Below are 20,806 nucleotides of genomic sequence, written 5' to 3' on the forward strand. Positions count from 1 at the left end.
ACAGACTCCAAGCACTCAGGGGGGACCAGCTTTGAACGGATGCCCAGAAGCCAAAAGAAACAAATTTCTTTCCCATTAAGCAGAGTTATGGATTTCTTTTGTTCCCATGAAAATTGAACTACGCCAACAGAAAAAGACAAATACAACTATAAATAAAATAAACTACAATTCAAAATACATGCCTAAGCTGAGGCTTCATTCCTTGCTCCAGGCCTTGATGACACAAATAAAGCTAAAGGTGGAGCAAAGGGGCTCTAAAAGCCCCAGATTTACTGTGGAGTGGGGTGGTAGCTGTGCTGAAAGTTACATTACTCAAATATTCAAGCATAGAAGACAGCCAGGAAGGTTGTGCTGAGGCAGGGATTTCAGAGCATCTTTATGCAATCCTTGAAGAGCTGCTTTACCGAGAAACCCATGGCTATATAAACTTTGTTATGGGCCTCACCAGTATGGCCTCAGATACAGCACAACGCTGCTTTGCAGTGTTCTAACACTGAAAAGTGCAGCACAGAATCTCGCACAGAATTCCTTCCAACTATCACTGTATTTTCACTTAAACTGACAAAAAAAGTCCATCTTTTATACTTTTTCACTCCATTCACTGTTCCCCCCCCCTTTATTTCTTTAATCCCCTCTATTTTTTTTACATGATTATCAATCCAGTGTTAAGTCAGTATTTATTATAGCTGCATAAGTGAATTCAGATCCTCTCCTCTGAATATGACTTTAGAACATGAGTTGTCAGAAAATTGTGAAATGGATTGTCTGCTGAAAGACATTACAATTATGGAAGTGCTGGTAAATTAGTGCCAGGGAACATGCCTGTGTGCCATAACTGCACTGCCTGTGGTGGTATCATTAGAATGGTCCTAAAGCAGTTGGCCCATGCCAATTACTGGTCTCCAAAAGAGAGCACGAAGCAACCCTGTTTTGGCAAGAAAGTGAGTTTGATAGTATGGACAAGGACTGCCCAGTAACAGTTCAGAACCAAATATAACATGTTTAACTTACTAGTGTAAATGTAGCTTAAGAAAATTAATTTGTATTTTCCTTCAAATACTGGGTATATATTGTATACTGGAGAGACACTATGTATCTCAAATAAGTGTGGTACAAAGCTTGTCAGAATCATGCTGGGAAGACTGGGAAAGCTGCAGGTTAATTGTTCCCTGAATAGTCACGTCCAAAAGCACAGAGCTGGCTTGGTGCGTTCAATCTGACATGCTTAATCTTCTTCCTCTTACTGCCACCCTCACTAGCCTTAACCAACTATAAAGTTTGGTCAGGTTCTGCCTAACTCTTACATGACAACAGAGAAAGAAGCATCTCCATTCATTACCACCATCACCACTGTTTGGCATCGCAATTTTTCTGTTAGGTGAGGAACAGCATCTAACAAAAGTTAGGTTTGGGGCTGAAGGTGATGAACATCACCATACAGAGGGCAGCTGCATGTTTTTAGAGCAACACAGCTGTTAGGATGTATCAGCAGTGTTTTCTGCTTCTGCTGCTTCCCAGGGTTGAAAGTTTCCCACTGCTTCCAAGCCTGCAAAGCAGAGACTACCATATTATCACCCATCTGTGTAGATAAAGGAACAGTTCTGGGCACATAACATCTGGAGTGTCTGCGAGTATGACACAATTTACAGAAGTCCTTCCCTGGAAAGCTGTGCAGATGTAAACCAAGGCTTGTGCTTAATAACAAAATCTAAATATTTCCTGTTGAAAGGTTAGAAAAATCCCTGTATTTTCACAATGTTGAGAGTAGTGCTCTGTTACTGTTACAGTGATAACATCTACGCCAGAGCAGCGGAAGACAGATGATCATTACAGTGACAGGACTGCTAATGAGATGGAAAAGCAGCCCTCTTTGCATGCTGACCCTACTAGAGAAAGTTTCATTTTTAGGTACAATGTTGACTAGGTGGCCATTCAGCTGTCTGTATCCTGTGCTTTGTGCAGCGAGTGGCTACACAAGTAAAATTAAAATAAAGTCAAGGCATGAGCTTGAGCACTGCGTTGGTACTGTCTAGATTTTTATATTGTTAGCACAAATTCTGGTCTGATTTTAGTGTGTGCAAGTTCGTACTCTCCCAGATAGTGGCCAGGAATGGTCTGGGGAATAGCCTGAGCCGTGGACCTTTCCCAAAAGGCAGTTTGGATATGGCCACCCTGTTTCAGTGGGCAGGAGGGTTTAATCGGATGATGGTGAGCTGTGCTGTGTCATGTAGCCTCAAGGTCAGGCCACAGTTCCTGGCTCACTTTATTTTGTTGCACAAACATAATCACTGATACCAATGAAAAACATCTGGGATTATTGTTTTGTCAAATACTAATTCTGATTTTCTTCTCAGTAGGGAAGATGCAGCTTTTTTTTTATGTTAGATAAGTTAAAAACTCAGGTTGATGGTAAAATCTTTATTAGAAACAATGATTTAGCCAGATATAAGTCACATTTTACACACTGCTTTTTACATAAAAATGGATGAAGAAGAGGCAGCAGTGATGGCAAGACTGAACCATCATCTGGTACAGCAGGACTGGTGTGCCATTTGCCTCTGCACAAGGAACAATTAAGTAAATTAGGGTTCCTTCCATAGGATTGCTAAAACATATGGCTGAGGGATGGAATATGGCAGAGGTCTGTAACATAAGAGTGGCCTGAAGAATAATTGTTTGCTGTCTCTTTGGTATAAGAACTAGGGCATATCCAAAGAAACTGTCCAGTGGAACATTCAAGAATTGAATGGGATGCAATGAAAAGAATTACTTCTTCACAAAACATGCAGCTAGGCTGTGGGGCAGCTTAGCACAAGTTGCTGTGGGTGCCAAAAGTTCAGGTCAGTTCTACCACTGATTGGTCAAATTCATGGAAAAGTCTGTCAAGGGCTACTAAATTTGAAGATGTCACCTCTGACTCAGAGACACTGTCTGTGCTCCTCCAGTTGGTTAGAGCTGGGTGAATATTCTGGGAAATATCACAACAACTGCATAATTCCCTGGATATCAGTTGTTGGCCACTGCTGCAGACATGCTGTGGTGCTAGTCAGATCTTTCATCTGTATCAGTATGGCTGTGTTATCTTCTTCCCTGCCTGCTTTGCTACTCTACCATTAAACTTGTCTGTGATCAGTTTTCTCCTGTATTTATTATACAACCGGGGTCCTGGGTACAAGAGAGTCTTCCTCTGCCTTTCCTAAATAAGACCAGGAAGCAGGAGTGGTCTCTCGCCCTTTGCTGGCCAGGATTTGCAGGAAGAGGTAGGAGGAGAAACTACTCCTCCATCCACAGGAAAGCTGGGGGATTTGAACAGCACTGAGTATTACATAACTTTTTCTTCTCTCTAGTTCCTTCTCTGTTCCTGAGCATTTGGATGAAGGGAAAAAGATACCACTTCCTGTACTAAATGGCTGCTCTTCTCCAGAAAGCTAATAAGGAGATCTCAGCCTGAATTGAACTCCCAGCTGAGAGATTTAACCTTTGTCCAACAGGAGAAAAATTTGGCTGTGATTCACCATCACTTTGTAGGAATTGTATTCCCCAACTTGTAACTCAGTCTCTAAGAGCACTGGTTCCAGGGCTCAATACAGCAAGCCCAGGATGAAGCTTAGTGGTCTGTGATAAGAAGCCATGAAAACAGGTGGTATCTTCTGGCCTCCAGGCCTGTGACCTGTGCCAAGAACATTAATACATGGTCTGATTTAAAGAAGAAGGTCTGAAACTCTAAAAGCTCTGAAAATGCTACACAGTGCACTAAAATCAAAATGACAGAGTAACTCCCATCTCTCAGCCTCTCATTTCCTAGCAGGGATATGCCTGCCTCGTGAACAATGAATGTTAGGCATAAGAGCTTAAGTAAATTGTACAAGCACAGCTGTAGCTACATGAGTCCTCACAAACTGGTGTCAGTCCTGAACTTCTTGCAAGGATAATCTCGTTTTGAGCTCATCTGTCTTCACATAACACTTGAACTGTAGCCATGGAAGAGCTAATTGCTAATATCACCTTGGACTATAGCAATGCATGTTTATAACTGCAGTCAGACATTACTGACTCTCATTTCCCAGTCTATGGGAACTGAACTTCTAAGAGTAATGAGTCAGCATAACTCTGTTTTATTACCTTTTTTTCTTTTTACAAAGAGGCTGATTTTATAATATACACATTAAAAAGCTTACATGAAAAATTTTAATATTTTTTTTTCTAATCTTTCACAACCCTCTTTGAAATACAGACATGACCGGTAGTTTGGGAAGCACTGAATTAAAGGCTAGTTTCCTAGATCTTCTATAGCAAATACTCTCTCAGCTGACATCTAAAATAAAACATCCTTCCTATTCCTTCCAAGTTCAGTACTTCATTTCCTCCTTCTACAAGGGCTGCCCCTTAGCATTTCCGCCAGGAGGTGAAGAAGAAAAGCTCTTTGACACAAGAAGGATTACTTACTTCATTGCCTACTCTGTTTGTCCTGGAGCTGCATTTCCCCGCATTATTTCCTTTCCTTTCCTTTCTTTTCTTTTCCTTTTCCCACAGGAAGGCGTTCTATTTTTGTGCTAAAATTGTGCCATGGTTGTGCTATTTTTACAGCTCTGTTTTGGTGCTTCAAATCTTTGTGTATTAAGGAAGAGGTGGCTGACTGACAGTAAAGTTTTTTTTGTTTTGTCATTTTCTGACCGATTCTCACCAGTACTCTGGACTGCTCATCCAGATATTCAACTGTGGGATGGAGGGAAAAGCTAGTTACAGTAAATGCAGGGTTGGTTGTTTTTTTTTGCTAAAATAAGTAATTAATGTAATAAAACCAAACCATGTAACACATAGTGAGCTGATATCACAATGTGAAATTCTGTAAGTAGGATGCATAGTGAACCAACAATGACAAGGAGAGTAACTCCCAGGAATCTCACAACTGAAATGACTATAGCAGTTCCTCAGTACACATTTAGAAATAACAAGACCCATCACCCAAACTTTTCACAAATTAGCTTAAAAGATGTTCCACATAAAATATGCTAACACACTAGTTAGACTTCTACTCTTCTTTCATCATCATGTGACTCAAAGAAGACCTTGCCTCTGTCTTTTCAATCTTAGAAATGCCAGGAATGCAATATCCTGTTTTCTTTGGTTTTGCTGGGGGCCTTGTGGGTGCTTTAGGAAATGTTTAAATACTGAAACTTTAATAAAGAACTCCCTTGACCAATAGAACCTCATTAGTCATGGACAATGAAAGACTATTAATAGCAACATCAACAATATGCAAACAAAAGGTCAGAACAGTGTTTGAGAGCCCTTTCTTTTCTCAACTGCTACAGATCCTCTCACTTCAGTCTGGTGATAGCCCCACTTTATTACTCTGCAGTCAGCTATTCTGTTTGTAAAACCGTAATTTCTACTGTAAACACACCTTCCCAGAAACTCTCTTCCACTTTTGCAAAAAGACACCACTTCCAAGGCTTTTACAATCCATCACAGAAAGGTAAAAAAGAGAGCCCATTTTTGTCTCTTTGAAAATCGCGATTTTCACTTTTGAAACAATACAACTTTTAAGAACACTAGCCTTGAAATAACCCAGGCTAACAAAACTGACTTCATAGTAAATAAGGGAAGTAAAAATTATTAGCATTTTACTGTGGATGAACCTTTCACTATAACAAAATATGATGTTTTACTGCACACCCTTGCTAAAGCCTCTGAATTGTGATGAAAAGAAACAGAACAGATTTGCTTCTAGAGGAGAGAGAGAGCAAATACAAGCACATTTAAAATAGCTCCAGCATTCAGACTACTTAGAAGTTGGGAACATGACTCTTAAAAAAAATAAATACCTCCCAGGAAAAACTCAACTAATGTTACAAACTTGATAAATTTGAATGCGTGTCAGGTAAACTAATAAGGAAGAATCAAAGCTAGCATAAAAAAGAAGTGTGCATATAACAAAATGAAAACACAGAAGGATGGAAAGGCCCAAATGAAATATCTGCCTTTAACCACTGTTTGCATCCTCTCTGCCTTTTTGTAATGCACTCAAATCCATTAGGAATCTATATATAGCTCAGTGTCTCTTTGGACAGCACAAAGGAACCTAGCAACACAACCAAGTCAATCCCTTCTACAACAGAACATGTTTTTGATTAAGAAAGAATGCCAGGATGAAGGAGACCTTACAAGTTCAATAAGCTGAGAGCATTCCATTTTTTGGAAGTGGGGGGAAAGGGTTAAGCTTTTTATTGTAAATTTCACATGTTTCATGTTAATGTAACTATTTAAGCCCTTTCTTGACTCTGATCATGTCTTTTGACAGGAAAGGGAGTATTTGTTTTGTCTGATGTTAACTCTCAGGAAAGCAAGCTAGAACTATTTCTATATTCTGACCTCTGCCTTCCAAAAGGCAGATACATTTTCCAGAGAATGGAAGTACAGAATTCCCTTTCTAATGGAAAAATCTTACCTGGGTAATCATTCTTGTCTACATCTGAGTCTCCTCTCAGAGTGAAGCCAAATCCCGAAGGCATGGACTGTGAGGCCCAGGCTCCATTGAGAACCTGGGAAGGGTTAGTATTTAACCCATTACTGTATCCATTGTAAATGAGCACTTTCCCCCTTCTGTCTTCTCCTGCAAATGGTGCACCAATAGCAATGTCTGCAGTGTAACAGAAGAATAAAAAGAATAGGCACAATTATAATAAAGCAAAAATTAAGTTCCTACAGGAAAAAAGACATAAATGGCTTCTCCTACATATATGCAAGAACTTCAACACTCTATACTTCTGTATGGAATCTAGCTTTATGGCAAATATACAAAAATGTTTATACTGTCTTTTCTGTGTCAAACGCTCATGACAAAAGCTTATAACATCCTTCTATGAAGGGGTTATTGCATTATACTAAAGAGACAATCCACACTGGATTCTTCTACTGTATTTCCAGGGCATTTAATAAGCTTTAACAAACCAAGACCTACTGAATGACTGATTCTACTTTCATACTTTTAAGCAGACACAAATTTTTATTGATTTCCTCTACCAATTAATAAGGAACAGCTGTTAAATTAACTTTCTTTTTCCAGATAAAATATTCAACATAGACAAAAAACCCCATGCCCTCAAACATCCAGTGCTTTAGTATGCAAAAGAGAACAGTGGAATATAATGTTTTCATCTATACCAAGTCAGCATTTTATTGAGAAATGGGAATAGTACCAAGTCAGGAATTTAATAGGAGGCCTTGGGCATTATGCAGTTAAGCACTGCCATCTTTAAAAAATTAGGTGCCATATCCAAGAAGCAGAACTGACAATGCTCTTCTTAGTTGCTACGCATGGGATGTGGAAAGAATCATGTGTCTAGATTGTGAATGAACAGCCACACTAGCTGAGCTAGCCAACAGGAAACACTAGAAGAGGATACATATTTATAGCTCATATTTTTAGATTCTGATCTAGGAGCTGATGTTAGATTCCTTTATTAAACTTGACTTCAGCACCTGAAATTTGTACCTTCACTCTAAAGGCAGGAGTGCATCAAAGCTCTGTGACTGGCATCTTCAGTTATGAAGCAGAAGACTTTGGCTCTAGATTCTTCTTAGCCTTCTCTATACAGAGAGAGATAAAAGCAGGAACGTCTCCTCCCTGCCTTACCAGAATGCTGGAGAGCAGGGATAACAACCTTCTCTACCCAGAGAAGCTGAGGGCATCTGCTATTGCTCACAGGTAGAAAACAGGAAGTCTCCACAGTGGCATCCATCTGGGCTGAACTTCATGGTGGGCGTTTCAGGACAACCCAGCGAGGGTATTCTCAGCAGTCAGAATCCAGTGGCTTCTACCCACAGGATGGTATTCAGGTTTTGTGTACTCTGAACCCCAATACGATCCTATGGCTTCTGACACGACTTGTCTCTTGCACAGGAGCCACACATTGGTGACACTGCCCTAGAGTTTAGTGGCTAGAGCACCATGAAAAACAGCCCTCAAATTAAGGAGGAGCTAAGTCCATTAATTTTTCCTTAGTAGGCCTGTCTTTAAAGCTACTCTGCAAATTACCTCCTCCAGGAAAAACTCCTTGGAGTTTTCGATGCAGAGATGCCTGCTTTGCAGAACCCTAACATCCTGGAAATAAGAATTAACGAAACACATGCAGGGAAAACCAAGGTGCTATGACCATGTCTAAAAAGCTAACTCTAGGTGCTCGAGGCATCCAGGCTTTCTCAGATAATTAAGAAAGTTAGCTTACTTGGACTGTTTTCTTGAATTTAGGCTCCATGTGTTACAGCCATTTGAAAAAGGTCCCATTATGCATCTGTTTCTTTCGGTGCCTAAGTACCAATGGAATCTGATTCCAAAATAGTATGTCTGTACTTGTCTCAGTTCTTTCACTGTGGGCAAAATGCTACGTTTACTGAGTCTCATTCAATTCTCAAACTCATACAAGCATTTGAGGAGAGAAGAAGTCTGCTTTTAAACAAATGCAACATCTTAAGTATTTAAATGTACTTATAGTCATGAAACAACAGAAATTTTTATTCAGATGAGCATGCTAATATTTAGTAAAAAACAGCACTGTAGTCAATATGACTGTCCTCCTATAGGTAAGGTTTTCATGGTTTGTCACTCAATATCAGTTTCACTAGGATTAGTGTAAATTCTTATGACTTTCAAAGACAGTTGTATGTTAAAAAGCCTTTTTCAGCCACTGCACAGACACTTCATATTCACTTCTTAGCCATTTATCATTTCAGTGTTATACAGAGATATATGTTACTACATTACATATAAATTACCATTATATCCATCTTGATTGAGATCTCCAAGGTGTGTGATTGCACTGCCAAATCTACCAAACACTTCAGTGCCTGTCAGAATTTGCGCATCTCGGAAGAGGAAAGCAGTTTCTTGCAGGTATAAATAAACTTGCCCAACTTCTTTAGGTTTGCTCTCAAATTCTCGTTCCATAAAGAGAGGGGCACCAACTAAGATATCATCTAAACTGGAACAGTCAAACAAAAACCAGTGTCACTGAGATATTGAGTGCATTCAACACAGTTCATGCATTTGTTAAACAGGAAGCTGATACCGATCATAAAGTCATAGACTAACTGAAGTAAGAAGGCACTTCTGGAGTCTACATTCTAGTCCAAACACTTGTGCTACGTATGGGAAAGCTGCCTAGGGCCGTGACCACTCCTGTTTTGAATATCTCCATGGATGGAGACTCCACAACCTTTCCAGGCAACTGCTTCCCGTGCTTAATCACCCTCACAGTATAAACTTTTCTTCCTAGGTTTAAACGGAATTTCTTGCACTTCAATTTATGTCCACAATAGACACTGAAAAGCTGTACCTTGAAGTTAATGATCCAGAAATCATGACTTTTAACTAAGAGGGGATCTGTGTTACTAGAACAAATTCTGTAGAGCTATCCTGCTAACAGTGCTAGTGACAGATAATGCATAGCATAAAATCTAGCTTTAAAAAAAATATACATCAGTCAGTGAACAATAGAATAAAAACTGCCACTTTCCAGCAGATTTTGGAAGTAATGTATATGAAACATGGGTATAGCATAGATTAATAGAGAGTGCCTCATCACTAATTCAAATGGAAGCTGGGAGACATAGCCAAAGCTTTATTTCTGAAAACACTTCTGTTGAATATTGGATACATGAGTAGTTGCAGTGCTCACGTAATTTGCTGTATTACGTATTAAAGAGAAAGGACATCATAAAATCACAAAAATATGAGGCTTAGAGGGAAAAGTCCTTCTGTTCATTTTGCTGCTCCAAGAAGAATCAGTAAAAAAAGACAGACTAATCAAAGGATATTAAGGATATTTTGCATGTTGTTGTTCTAAGTGGAGGTGTTTCAAAACATGTTACCAACTTTTACTTAGTGGGAAAAAATACCCTTTACTGGACAGTAAATAATAAAATCAAGCAAGATTGACAGACAGATAACAAACAGAAATATTCTTAGTAGATTATTCTGAGATATGGAACGATAGTATCAGATTAATTTCTGAAGGTTGCTCAAGACCATATAAACTAACAGGATAATTCCCATTGTATTCAGTGGACATTATCCATTAGTAAACTAATTAATAAAACTGCACTATATTGTTTTTCCCAATCCTGACAGAAAAAAATCCCATTAGGAGTAGCTCAGCTACTACTTTACCATAGATGTATATTATGGTTCTATCTATCTATCTATTACATCAAAAGTCCTCCTCTACCAGTGGAAGATGTTAGTGGTTGGGAAAGAATGTCAGCTGAAATGGTTGCCATGAAACAATACCAACAACAAAAACAGATCATGAATGCTCTTCTTTTTACAAGTTGGTTTACATATGACATGTACTAAAAGCATTATACAGTATAACTATCATCAATTTTTATTTTACTAAATCACAGTCCAGATATTCCCAGTAAGACTGGGACCCCATTGTGTTATGTGTTGTACAAACCATTAAATAAAAGATGAACTTGGCTCCAATTAATATTTTACAAATGAAGGATTGTAAGACTAAGGGAAGATTTTTTTTTTAGAGGTGGTAAGAAATCAAAAAATTCAGAGTCAGGAAAGCTCCCAGTATATCGAAGTAAAATAAGTAGATATCTAGATACCTTTAAAACTCTGGTCCATAGAGCAATATTCACAGTGCCTAAAATGGTGAAAAGAGAGAGGCAGACTATCTATCATCCACTGTGGTGTAAAATTCTCTAAGCAGAAGCCTAACCCTAAATTCAAGATTCACTAGGTGAGACAGAAAGCAAGCAGACAGAAGCTGGAGTCTGTTGTGCAGGAATCCATCTCAGCTGGAACTGCACAGTGCTGGGATATTTTTCTAGGAAAATTTCTACTTTTTAAAAATAAATGACAGTAATTGTGTAAAATACATGAACAGTCCAGGGAGAAGGGACCAGAACCCAGTAGCTAAGATGGTTTGTCTTCTGATGTGCTGAGGGAAAGGCGGGAGGAGGGCAGTCATCTAAATTACACTGACCTATTTCAAAACTGGTTATGGGTAGCAGAGCAACCTAGAACACCCACAGCATTAGTTTGCCTTCTCTCAATGTCTTGGCATGTCCCACCCACACCAAAGCCTTCCATTCCTCACCCTCTTGATTTTCCCTCCTCTCTGTCAGTGCAGAGCTCTGTAGGTCAAGGCAAGCTGCTTCAGCAAGTCCTCTGGAAGAAGGAATTCTCCTTCAGGCAATTCCAGGGGTTTGGGTTTGCTTGGGTTTTTTTTTTTTTTTTTTTTTTTTTTTGGCACTGTCACAGCAGTGTACTATAGCCAGAGAGGAAGGATCTTCTCTCTTGCTTTCTCCGATCCGCATTTACTTAATCCTGGTTTCTCCCCAAGTGAGTAATAAGCAAGCAATTGCTGCTTACCATGCTTTATAATGGGTTTTAACTTCCAGATCCTACAGTTTAAGTATTTAGACACCAAGCAGTTAAGGGGTGTCATTTGTTGGGTTATAAGCACCGAAGTGATTAGAATTATGTATTTTTATTGGTGGAGGATATTTAAATTGTAGAAGTTTATATTTACAAAATTAGGAGTTCCAAGCCAAATTCAGGTTGATGTGACCCGTTTTAAAAGGCCGTAAGAGGAAAACAAATGCAAAAGCCTCTGGACAGTAATATTAAACCATAAAGTGCAGTTCAGTTTGTAGTAGTATTCTGAACTGGTTCATTAGATTTATTTCACTACTGCACTAAAATGTTTCAATTAACATAAAATATATATTTATTTTTGTTCCAGCACAGAAACGTAACCAGGCAGTATTGCTTCCCTTACGATAAAAAAAATCATTAAAAAGCACAAGCTGACCACCTGCTGAGGCTGTATGCAGTTTCTTTGTATCCTGCCTGGTAATAAAAAGCACGAGTATGGGAAATGTCAAGAGGTCAAAGTATAACTATGGGAAGCTTTGATATAAGCCAAATGAAAGACCAGTAAACAGTTTATTCCACTATTTTTATTGGACTGTTTCAGCCTAAATGTAAAGTGTTCTCTTTTCTCCTCTTTACTAGGAATGTAGTCTGTAAGTTGATGGCAAAGCTTGATTTGTTAAATTTCATTGTGGATTTCTCATTATTAGCAGTGGGCAACTAAATGGTAGTTCAAACAATATCCTCAATTTCCCTGTTCTGTCTAGAATCCTGATGTGATGCAGATAAAACTGCAAGAGTCATGCTAGAACATCTGCAGAACTGCTGGACCAGAAGGTCTACATAGCTAGGATGAGCCTAATCTTTTGTCCTGGTTGGGGCTGGACTAGAGTTCCCGTTGGTCTGGCAGCGGGAGGAGCTGCAGCACCCTGAGACCCCAGGGGCTCCCCAGGTCCCAGTGCCCTCACCTGTGCGCGGGGGCGGGGGGAGCACAGCTGGAGGGCTGGGCCCCGATTGGCCGATAGTCCATGTCATGTGACATTGTGCTCACTATATAAAGGCAGGAGTGGGTCAGGACTGGCTGCCACTTCTGGGAGTGTGGCTGTGGGGCCTTGGTGTTTGGGGTTGCTGGCTGGGAGCAGGCGGGTGTTGGTCAGTGGGTGGTGAGCAGCTGTATTGTACATTACCTGTTGATACTGCTGTCACCGTATTATTCTGTTACTGTTATTAAACTGTTGTTACCTCAACCCATGAGTCTCCCTTTGCCCCTCCAATTCCCTCCCCATTCCCAAGTGGGGGGAGGGTGGGTGAGCAACTGCATGGTGTTTAGCTGCCAACCAGGCTCAAACCACGACATCTTTGAGCCGTGTTTTCCATCTTATTACAGCAAAGCATCATTCCTATTAATTTTTTTGGCATACAACTGAATCAGGTTTCTCTTACTGATAAGGCCATCACTACTTCCTTTATCCTTTGCTGCACAAAAACCCCAAGTGAATTTGAAGTGGTCATGTCCCTTTTGCTTTTTTTTTCCTCTCTGTTTTACTCTCCCTTTCAGATAGAGATTTCTATCAACTGTATGTGCAAATCAGCAAAGACAGACTACATATCTAATCAGACATGTTTATCGAGTAGAGCTTTTTGTGGTTTGTTTTCTGTGGGATGTTTGGATCTCAGAGAGACTCATTAGATTTCTTTTAAGATATAGACTGGGAGGCCACACAGGCCTCAACAGCAGTTTGATTATAGTATTGACATAAACAGTGGTCTTAGAGGTACACAGAAAATATGAGACCTGCCAAGTAACCCTATGGTTCACAGGGAATAACCTGCACAGGAAATAGTTTGGTTTAGTGAGAAGTTAAATAGCAAGTTCCCCAAAATTCTAATGAGTGTCTATTGTAACTTAGTGTTTCACCATTCTTTTTCATTAGTAATGCATTATGGTAGAACTAAACTGTACTCAGTATATCAGAAAAATAGGAATTTTCAAAAGCTATGGTACTTTGACAAAATTTAACCTCAGAAACTTGGAAAGATTTTTTTTTTTTGTTTGGGTTTTGGGGGGTTTGGTTTGGAGCTGCAATAACATTTTATCACCCTGCTACTTTTCTCTTTTCTTGTATCCCTCACTCTTTAAAGGGTTACTAGTCACTGGCAGAAAGCAATGATTTATCTCAGAAAAATTATTTTATGCACTATATTAAAGCACCTAATCAGAAATAATCATAAGAAAAGAATATGAAGTTGACATATCTGAGACATTTTGCAATGGGCAAGGGTATGCCACAGCTCTAAATATAGTCCTGGCTCACCTTTGTTCAGACTTCCTGGGCTCTGAGCTTCAGGGATCTTTATCTCCTTGCTAGAAAGCTAGTATCAATATTCACCTACTGAACTCCTGATCTTCTAAAACTTTTAATTAGATTTTACATGAGTTCAAAGTTAGTAAGCATTTTGTTCAACAGGGGAAAACCCAGAGAATCTTAGACACGATCCTGGGAGCTGAGCAGCATTCTCCCTCAGACAAGCACAATGCCTGTTGTAATAACTATGGGCCGTACACACTTTTTGGTTCTTGACGATGAAAATGGATGGCCAACCAGCAGGTGCTGGAATGAGGAGCTGATGATATTGGAAAGCTTTAAAAATTGCTAAGTGAAGCTATGGATGACCAACATGTGAGAATACTTACCTGTGTTTGAGAATGGGAGAATGAATTTTTGACTTTCACCTATCTCTTCCCATCAGTAGCTAGCGTTGTTTATTCACCGTTCTTCTACCTGGATCTGTTTCCTAAGACTTTGGATACTCCTGCTCTGCCATGCTGCTTTGCATAAATATTCAGGAAGATAAACTCATGCAAACTAGGCCTGCAAATACTTGGGCCACTGTGATTAAACAAAGATAAGCCTAACTGAACAATTAAAAATTAGAAAAGCAGAGAAGCCAAGAGAAGTATTTTGAGGTATGAAGCACCTGAAAACCTGTTTATTAATAAATATCAGGCATTGCTTCTATGAATGTTCAGTGGAGCTGAATATATTTGATAACCTACCCATCATTGTTAACATCAGATACTGCAACAGTGTACCCAAAATAAGACGCCATCTGGAAATAAAAAACAACAGATAGGCTTTCATATCAGATAGCAATGTAAAAAAATTTTTTACTGATAATCCTCTTTGTTTCTATGGTCATTAATTCTAAAGAATATTTTATACATTCTTGAAACTACGTTAATGAAACAATATGCTCTAGAGATAGATTATCTTATAAAGTAGTTGCTTGACATTACCTGTTCACCAGTGAAGTTCTGGATAAAGGTTAAGTCTGAAGAATTAATAATTGAGACCTGGTAACAGAAAAATACAGAAAGTTTCAAGCACACATGGAGATGCTACAGCATAACATCACTGCAAACCAATGTGACACAGTGAAGAATGGGCCACATAGCCAAGAAAAAACAATTCTTTCCTGTCTCACCAGTTTTCCTGTATGATCTTCAACAAATCGCTAAGATCTTACGAGTCTCAGGTCCCCCATGAATAAAATGGGGAAAAGGTATTTCCCATCTTTGCTGGACACTGAATAGCAGCAAATCACAGACCATCAGCTTATCAGTGACGACATTATTAGACATGAAAACATGAACTTAAAAGATAAAGAAATATATACATATACACACATATATAAATATATATACATACACATCTATCTTCTGAAAAATGGTATGAATAAGTTCCACAGACACAAAGAATTTTGCGTCCACAAAACCAGAGAGCGTGTCTGTGACTGGGACCTTGGTTTCCCCATCAGGTTAGGTCTGAAACCTTTTTTTACATTGAGGTAAAAACTGTATCCACACATGCATATTGTTTTCTCCTTTCACTTCTAACTGCGTATCATGACTCTTTGCACCTTGCAGTCAGTGTATATACTTAGAGCACTGAAAATAAACATTAGGTATGAATAATCTGAACTTGGACTTCTCTCCACTGTAGACATAGCATTACCCATGAAATATGCTAATCTATGGGTAAGCTGAGGCCTGATAACACTCAGTGGGTATAGGGATACTAGTCATACTCAAAACATGCTTGTAATTAGCAACTGAAAACAGACTTCAGAAGGGACTAAGGGCTTAATATTGAAAGCTCAAACCAGTAAGGCATTTCAACCCAGCCAGGTAAGCCTGAGGTTGGAAGCTGGTGGCAGTTTTCTCTGATTAGAAAGTTTAGGATCAAAGAGGCAGAAAATATAATGTAGCCTTTAACCTTCCAAATAGTCTAACTCCTTCTCACTATAAAAAGGATAAAATGTGGGTCCAGTACATACATAGCCAAAGTTCTGTGCTCCCCTTGGGACTCCAGCAACCAGCTCTGAAAGGACAAATGGTCAACAGTGAACTGGTTATGCTATCCAAGTGGTGCACGCAACATGCATCCCATGCCACTTAAATCTTCCTTGATTAGGATTTTGATTTGTTATCTGTATCAGAAACACCTGCAAATCACTTCAAGACATTAATTAATAAAATTTTAACATTAATTCAGTTAGTTTAATGAAATATTACATCTTAACTGTTGAATACACTCATTCAGAGATCTTTCTGCCTAGCATTACTTAGCATAGCACAGTATAATAAAGATCCTAGTACAATTCACCTTGTTACCTGACAGCTGTGGATTGATGAAACCAGAATTAGTTGTGGCATCACACACTAGAGTACACAAACTAAACACAACTGTCCTTACAAATACCCCTCTTCTTTCTGGCTGCACAACAGTCTGTCTCATCTGTTATTTGGCTTGATGCCATGAAAGTGTTCGACAAGTTCTGTACAGGTTGTCTAAAAGCATTACATGGAAATTTTTGTGAGTGGCATTGGAGGAATCCAGTGAGCAAGAACATGAAACACTGGACCAAGCTGCCTTCTAGGATGTATTTCTGGTCAATGGCAAAATCTTAAACTACTAGTGAAAAAAGTGGATAAAAAGGAGCAAAAGAGCAAAGATAGCCAGCAGTCCTACTGTCTAAATCTTCCCTCATTAGGATATCCACATCAGAAGAGAGCATTGGGAACTTCAGATACCAGAGCACCCCAGACACCTGCCTGTACTGACCCAGCATTCCTCTGTTCCTCTCTGCATTCATATGCTTCCCTGTGGTTGAAAGCATTTGGCCAAGGGGAGATGGAAGTAGTAATTAAGGATTGAATAGGACATAAGACAATTTCCAGGTTAGCCAACAATGCAATTCTTTGTGCCAATTATTCACACGACTTACGGATTCAAGAATTATCCATTATAAAACTTTGAGTATGCACTTAAAGAAAAAAAAAAAGTTGGCTGTAGCCTTCATTACTAGGAATACATCTGTTTTTTCACATTATAGTGTTTGGCTCAAAATTGTGCCTTTTTTTTTTGAACCCGTAGTGGCACAGGACAGGGAACTCTAACTTTATAGGGATTAAGCAGCAGCAGTTCTGCAGAGCTGGGTTCATTTGTAGAAATGTACTATGTCTCTGTTAGCTTTGAGTCTGGACCATGGAGCTGTTCACCCCCTAAAGAGAGCTACCCCTTAAGCAATACTTTCTGACAGACTTTCATCTTTACACAAGAAACATCTCTCCTAAGGTATGAATCACCAGGGATCACAGCTATTTTCAGCTAACTATATGCTTTGAAATCCTGTAAAATTTCAGAACACCTGAAAATAGCTAAATCATGGACAAATTCCTATTTATAACCGATTATTTTTAGCATACTTTGCCAAATAGATCTCTATCACAGAAGCTTTTCTTCTACACTAGATTCCGCTTGCAGAGACACCAGAAAACTAGTATTCAATTTCTAACACACCTGCAAAACTTACTTTGTTAACTTAAAAATCAGACAATGATCAGCTTGTTTTTCGTTCTCCGGCCACAACACTTTGTGCTGAGTTCAGCACATCAATTAAGTGAGGTTTAGGTCTTGTTGGTATTTAGTTAAAGCCCCAGTGGTGTTCCAGGAGCTACTGCTGCTACACCTAGCCCCTGCACGATGGATTGCTCTGATTTTGTCCTTAAAGAATTACAGAACTATGTTACTGGAGCTGCCAGCTTCCCTGTCCACGTGAAACTAGTAAATAACCTGTGTCACCTTTTGCCACAGGGAACAACTTGAACCTCAGTGTTTGAACTTAGGTCTGTGAGATGTCTGGTTCTCTGTGGATGACAGTTGCTGTCTAAATGCAAATTATTCTAAATATGTCCTATATCAAACCTACTTGATCCAAGAACTTTTACACAGTCTCAGGCATGATTCTGTATTTGGACATTCCTCTTCATGTGCATTCAGCTTTTCCTAATTCAAGGGACTAACTGAATATCTCATCTTCCTGTACAATGTTTTCTCTCCCTCTAAGCCCAGGTTTTAATAAAAGGAATTAAAATCTTCTGTCTCCTGCTGTTCAATATAAGGCTAAGGGGAGAGGCAAGAGCACAGGGAACTTGTTCTTACTTCATTATGCCTGTGCAGGAAAATACAATGTACAGAAAGGATCAGCTAATGAACCCCATCCTTAAGGCACGTAAACTGGAACTAGGTAAACTTTTATAGAGCCAAGAGCTGCTTTCACCACCAAGAGCTAGCATGCCAGTGTAGACACAAGTCTTCATCCAGATGCAGCTGAATGTTAACTCCTAGCCTGGGCTGTGATGCTTTTGTGGCAATCAGAAGTCTGCTTTCAGCATACACAGGCACTTCCAAGCCACGCTGTATCTGGCCAGGCAGATGCTGAGGTCCAGCAGCCATAGAAGCAGGCGAGTAACTTGAGTATGGACTGAAAGACTCTACAGGACTGCACTGTTGACTCCACTTGTTACTGCTGGTCACCAAACTGGCTAAATTTTGTGAGCCTGGATGGCTCCACCTACCATGTTGTCACAGCACTAACTGCTGAACAGATGGATGGGCACGATATCGTAACAACAGATTCAGACTTTTGGGTTACTTCAATTCTGCTCTGTTACGCTATACCTTCTAAGGAAATATTTGTCTCTGAGAATATTACGTACATACAGCTTAAGTCTCACCAATGTTTCAAATGCATAAAATGTATGTTCCCGCATAGAGACCCAAAATGAGGAATTTAACAGGTGCATGGCCATATGGTTTCCATTCAAGTATATAGCTTCTTACCTTGTTCAGAATCCCCAGTAAATTCCCCAGCAGCCACGGAGTAGCCTGTTTAAAGACAAATTACAAGCAAAACACTTGATAAACTATTTCTTTCAAAAAATACGCAAGGACAATCAGATAATGTCTGTTCATCTGACCATCAGAATGCAAATTTTCTACACTAAAACTGTATGGAAAAAAGGAAAATTATCACATTAGTATGACTAAATTAACTGTAGTTCTGAATAAATCTATCCCTCTTCTGCAAAAATGAGCTTCTAAATCATTAATACTTAATAATTTAGCTGAAAAAACAGCAGGTACTGTGGTGGTTTGCCCTAACAGCTATTGATACAATTTAGGTCTTCATTACTGTACTATAATGTGTGAGTATCCTGTTGTAGCTCTATATGGAACACAGATGTCCAAAGATAGTTAAGTACCTCCTGGAGCTTTAGTAAACCTGAGAGATAATTGCTATTGATGCAGTAAAGACTTTTGTATTGTATCAGGGTCTGTAAATTCAAATCTACAGGAAGAGATGAAAGGATGCAACTTTGCCTTCAAATACCACTGCATCTTTTCTATAATTATGTAAAGAATAACCTGGCTTACATGCAGAGACATGTGAATATTATGCAAATTCTTGGAGATAAGTACTAATAAAAGGTACATAAAGAGTCTTTTTTTTTATTTATTACAGAATATCTTCAAACTGACTTTTGCTATTGCTTACTTCAATTGTATCTTTTAAATATTAGTGAGAATAAATTGGATATTTGCGCAGTACTGCACAAAATAGTGCAGAACTGAATTTTCTTTTATCTATTAAAAATTGAAATAGTCTTTAATTACTGTAAACTCAATCCATCATCTTGAAATGAAAGAAGATATAAATGGGAAAATTTTGTATTTCTGCTTAATTATTCACGATCAAATAACAGGAACCCTAATAAGCCATTTAAGATCTCAACCTTCAAACCCTGTTGCCATGCATGATTTTAAGAATGGTCATAATATCATTGAAGTAACTAGTAAACTACTGCTTTGCTGTTGAGCTTAAGGCAAAACATGTTAAAATCCTCTCACAATTGGGGCAATAGTAAGTTAGGCCCTGTTTTCACATTTATATAAGCCCCATGCTTTTAGAACATATTGCTAACTGGCAAAGAGCTTAGCTTACCCATGTAATTGTCATCATATGAGGGTGGTGCCACTCCTGTTTGCTTCTCTCGTGTCAGTTTCCTCAGAATATCCTTGAAGGAATAATTTGCAATGATATCCGCTATACTTGCAGTGATTACCTGACCTGGATTCAAACAACTTCATAAATGAAAGGGACAAAAAAAGAGAGGCAGTTTCTATAAAATAGGGCTAGCAGTACAGAACAGAGCTGAAGGGATAATTTAGCACAGATGCAAAGAGCAGACATCTTCTCTCAATCTTTCTCCATTATTACCCTGAAAGTCTCAAGAGTACACATAAATCAGTACAACAAAGTATTGAGATTCTACTGAACCATCACAAAAATATCTCCAGACCCATTCCAGGGTGCTGCCAACTAAAGTCAAGCACTTTCAGGCTCCTTTTGATGCTGTACTGTACAAATGTAGTAGATCAGTGGAATCAATTTCTCAATGGAGAATTCAAAGCTATAAATTCCCTATCATCATAATCAACTAGATCTTTGTCCTTTAATGGCAATGCAAAAACATGCATCAGTGAGACTGACAACAAGCAAGTTGGTAGGCAGACTCTGGGAATCAGCTATAACATAGATGCCAAAACAGGTTAAAGCAAAAATATCCTTTTAACCCCTCACCAAATCACTTCAGGTTTTACCTACATGAGAAACTGCATCTTGGAAACTACAGCAGTGTCACAAATGAACTAGAAATATATTCAGATAGCAATAAAAGGTTGTGTTCAGAAAGAAATAGTGACAAAAACTTTGAAAATATTACATTTGCTGTACAAATATTAGCTCTGTTTAAGATTGCAGTATTTCTAGGGAGAAAGTCAGATTAATAGTTAAATGACAAATGTACTAAAATGCCAAGACAAAAATAGTTATTTCTGTTTTTCACTTCCTATACAACCTACATCCTGAATTTTCCCTGACTTATTTTTATGCTCAGTTGCTTGTTAATTGATTCTTCTGATCCACATTAGTTGAAAATAAGACCAGAGACTGGTTATCTTAAACCGAGAAAACAACGGAAATCTAGAACATTTTCCACTATACTTT

General features: G+C 38.8%; 1 protein-coding gene across 3 annotated transcripts in view; it reads right to left on the reverse strand.

Annotated features, from left to right (window-relative positions):
* The window catches only part of ITGA8 (integrin subunit alpha 8), a 118,149-nt gene that overhangs the window by 79,214 nt on the left and 18,129 nt on the right, over positions 1–20,806 (reverse strand). For all 3 annotated transcript variants that reach the window (XR_006166226.1, XM_042802087.1, XM_032991667.2), the window contains exons 7-13: positions 19,742–19,867; positions 18,580–18,624; positions 15,731–15,774; positions 14,691–14,747; positions 14,451–14,503; positions 8,779–8,984; positions 6,452–6,643 (exon numbers count right to left, since the gene is read on the reverse strand). Coding sequence is in view for 2 of the 3 variants with exons in the window: in XM_042802087.1 (XP_042658021.1) it covers positions 6,452–6,643; positions 8,779–8,984; positions 14,451–14,503; positions 14,691–14,747; positions 15,731–15,774; positions 18,580–18,624; positions 19,742–19,867 (723 nt within the window). In the remaining variant the exon portion in view is untranslated. The remainder of the gene's footprint in view (positions 1–6,451; positions 6,644–8,778; positions 8,985–14,450; positions 14,504–14,690; positions 14,748–15,730; positions 15,775–18,579; positions 18,625–19,741; positions 19,868–20,806) is intronic.

Source organism: Tyto alba, unplaced genomic scaffold, assembly GCF_018691265.1.
Source record: "Tyto alba isolate M040663 unplaced genomic scaffold, T.alba_DEE_v4.0 Super-Scaffold_38, whole genome shotgun sequence".
Classification (NCBI taxonomy): domain Eukaryota; kingdom Metazoa; phylum Chordata; class Aves; order Strigiformes; family Tytonidae; genus Tyto; species Tyto alba.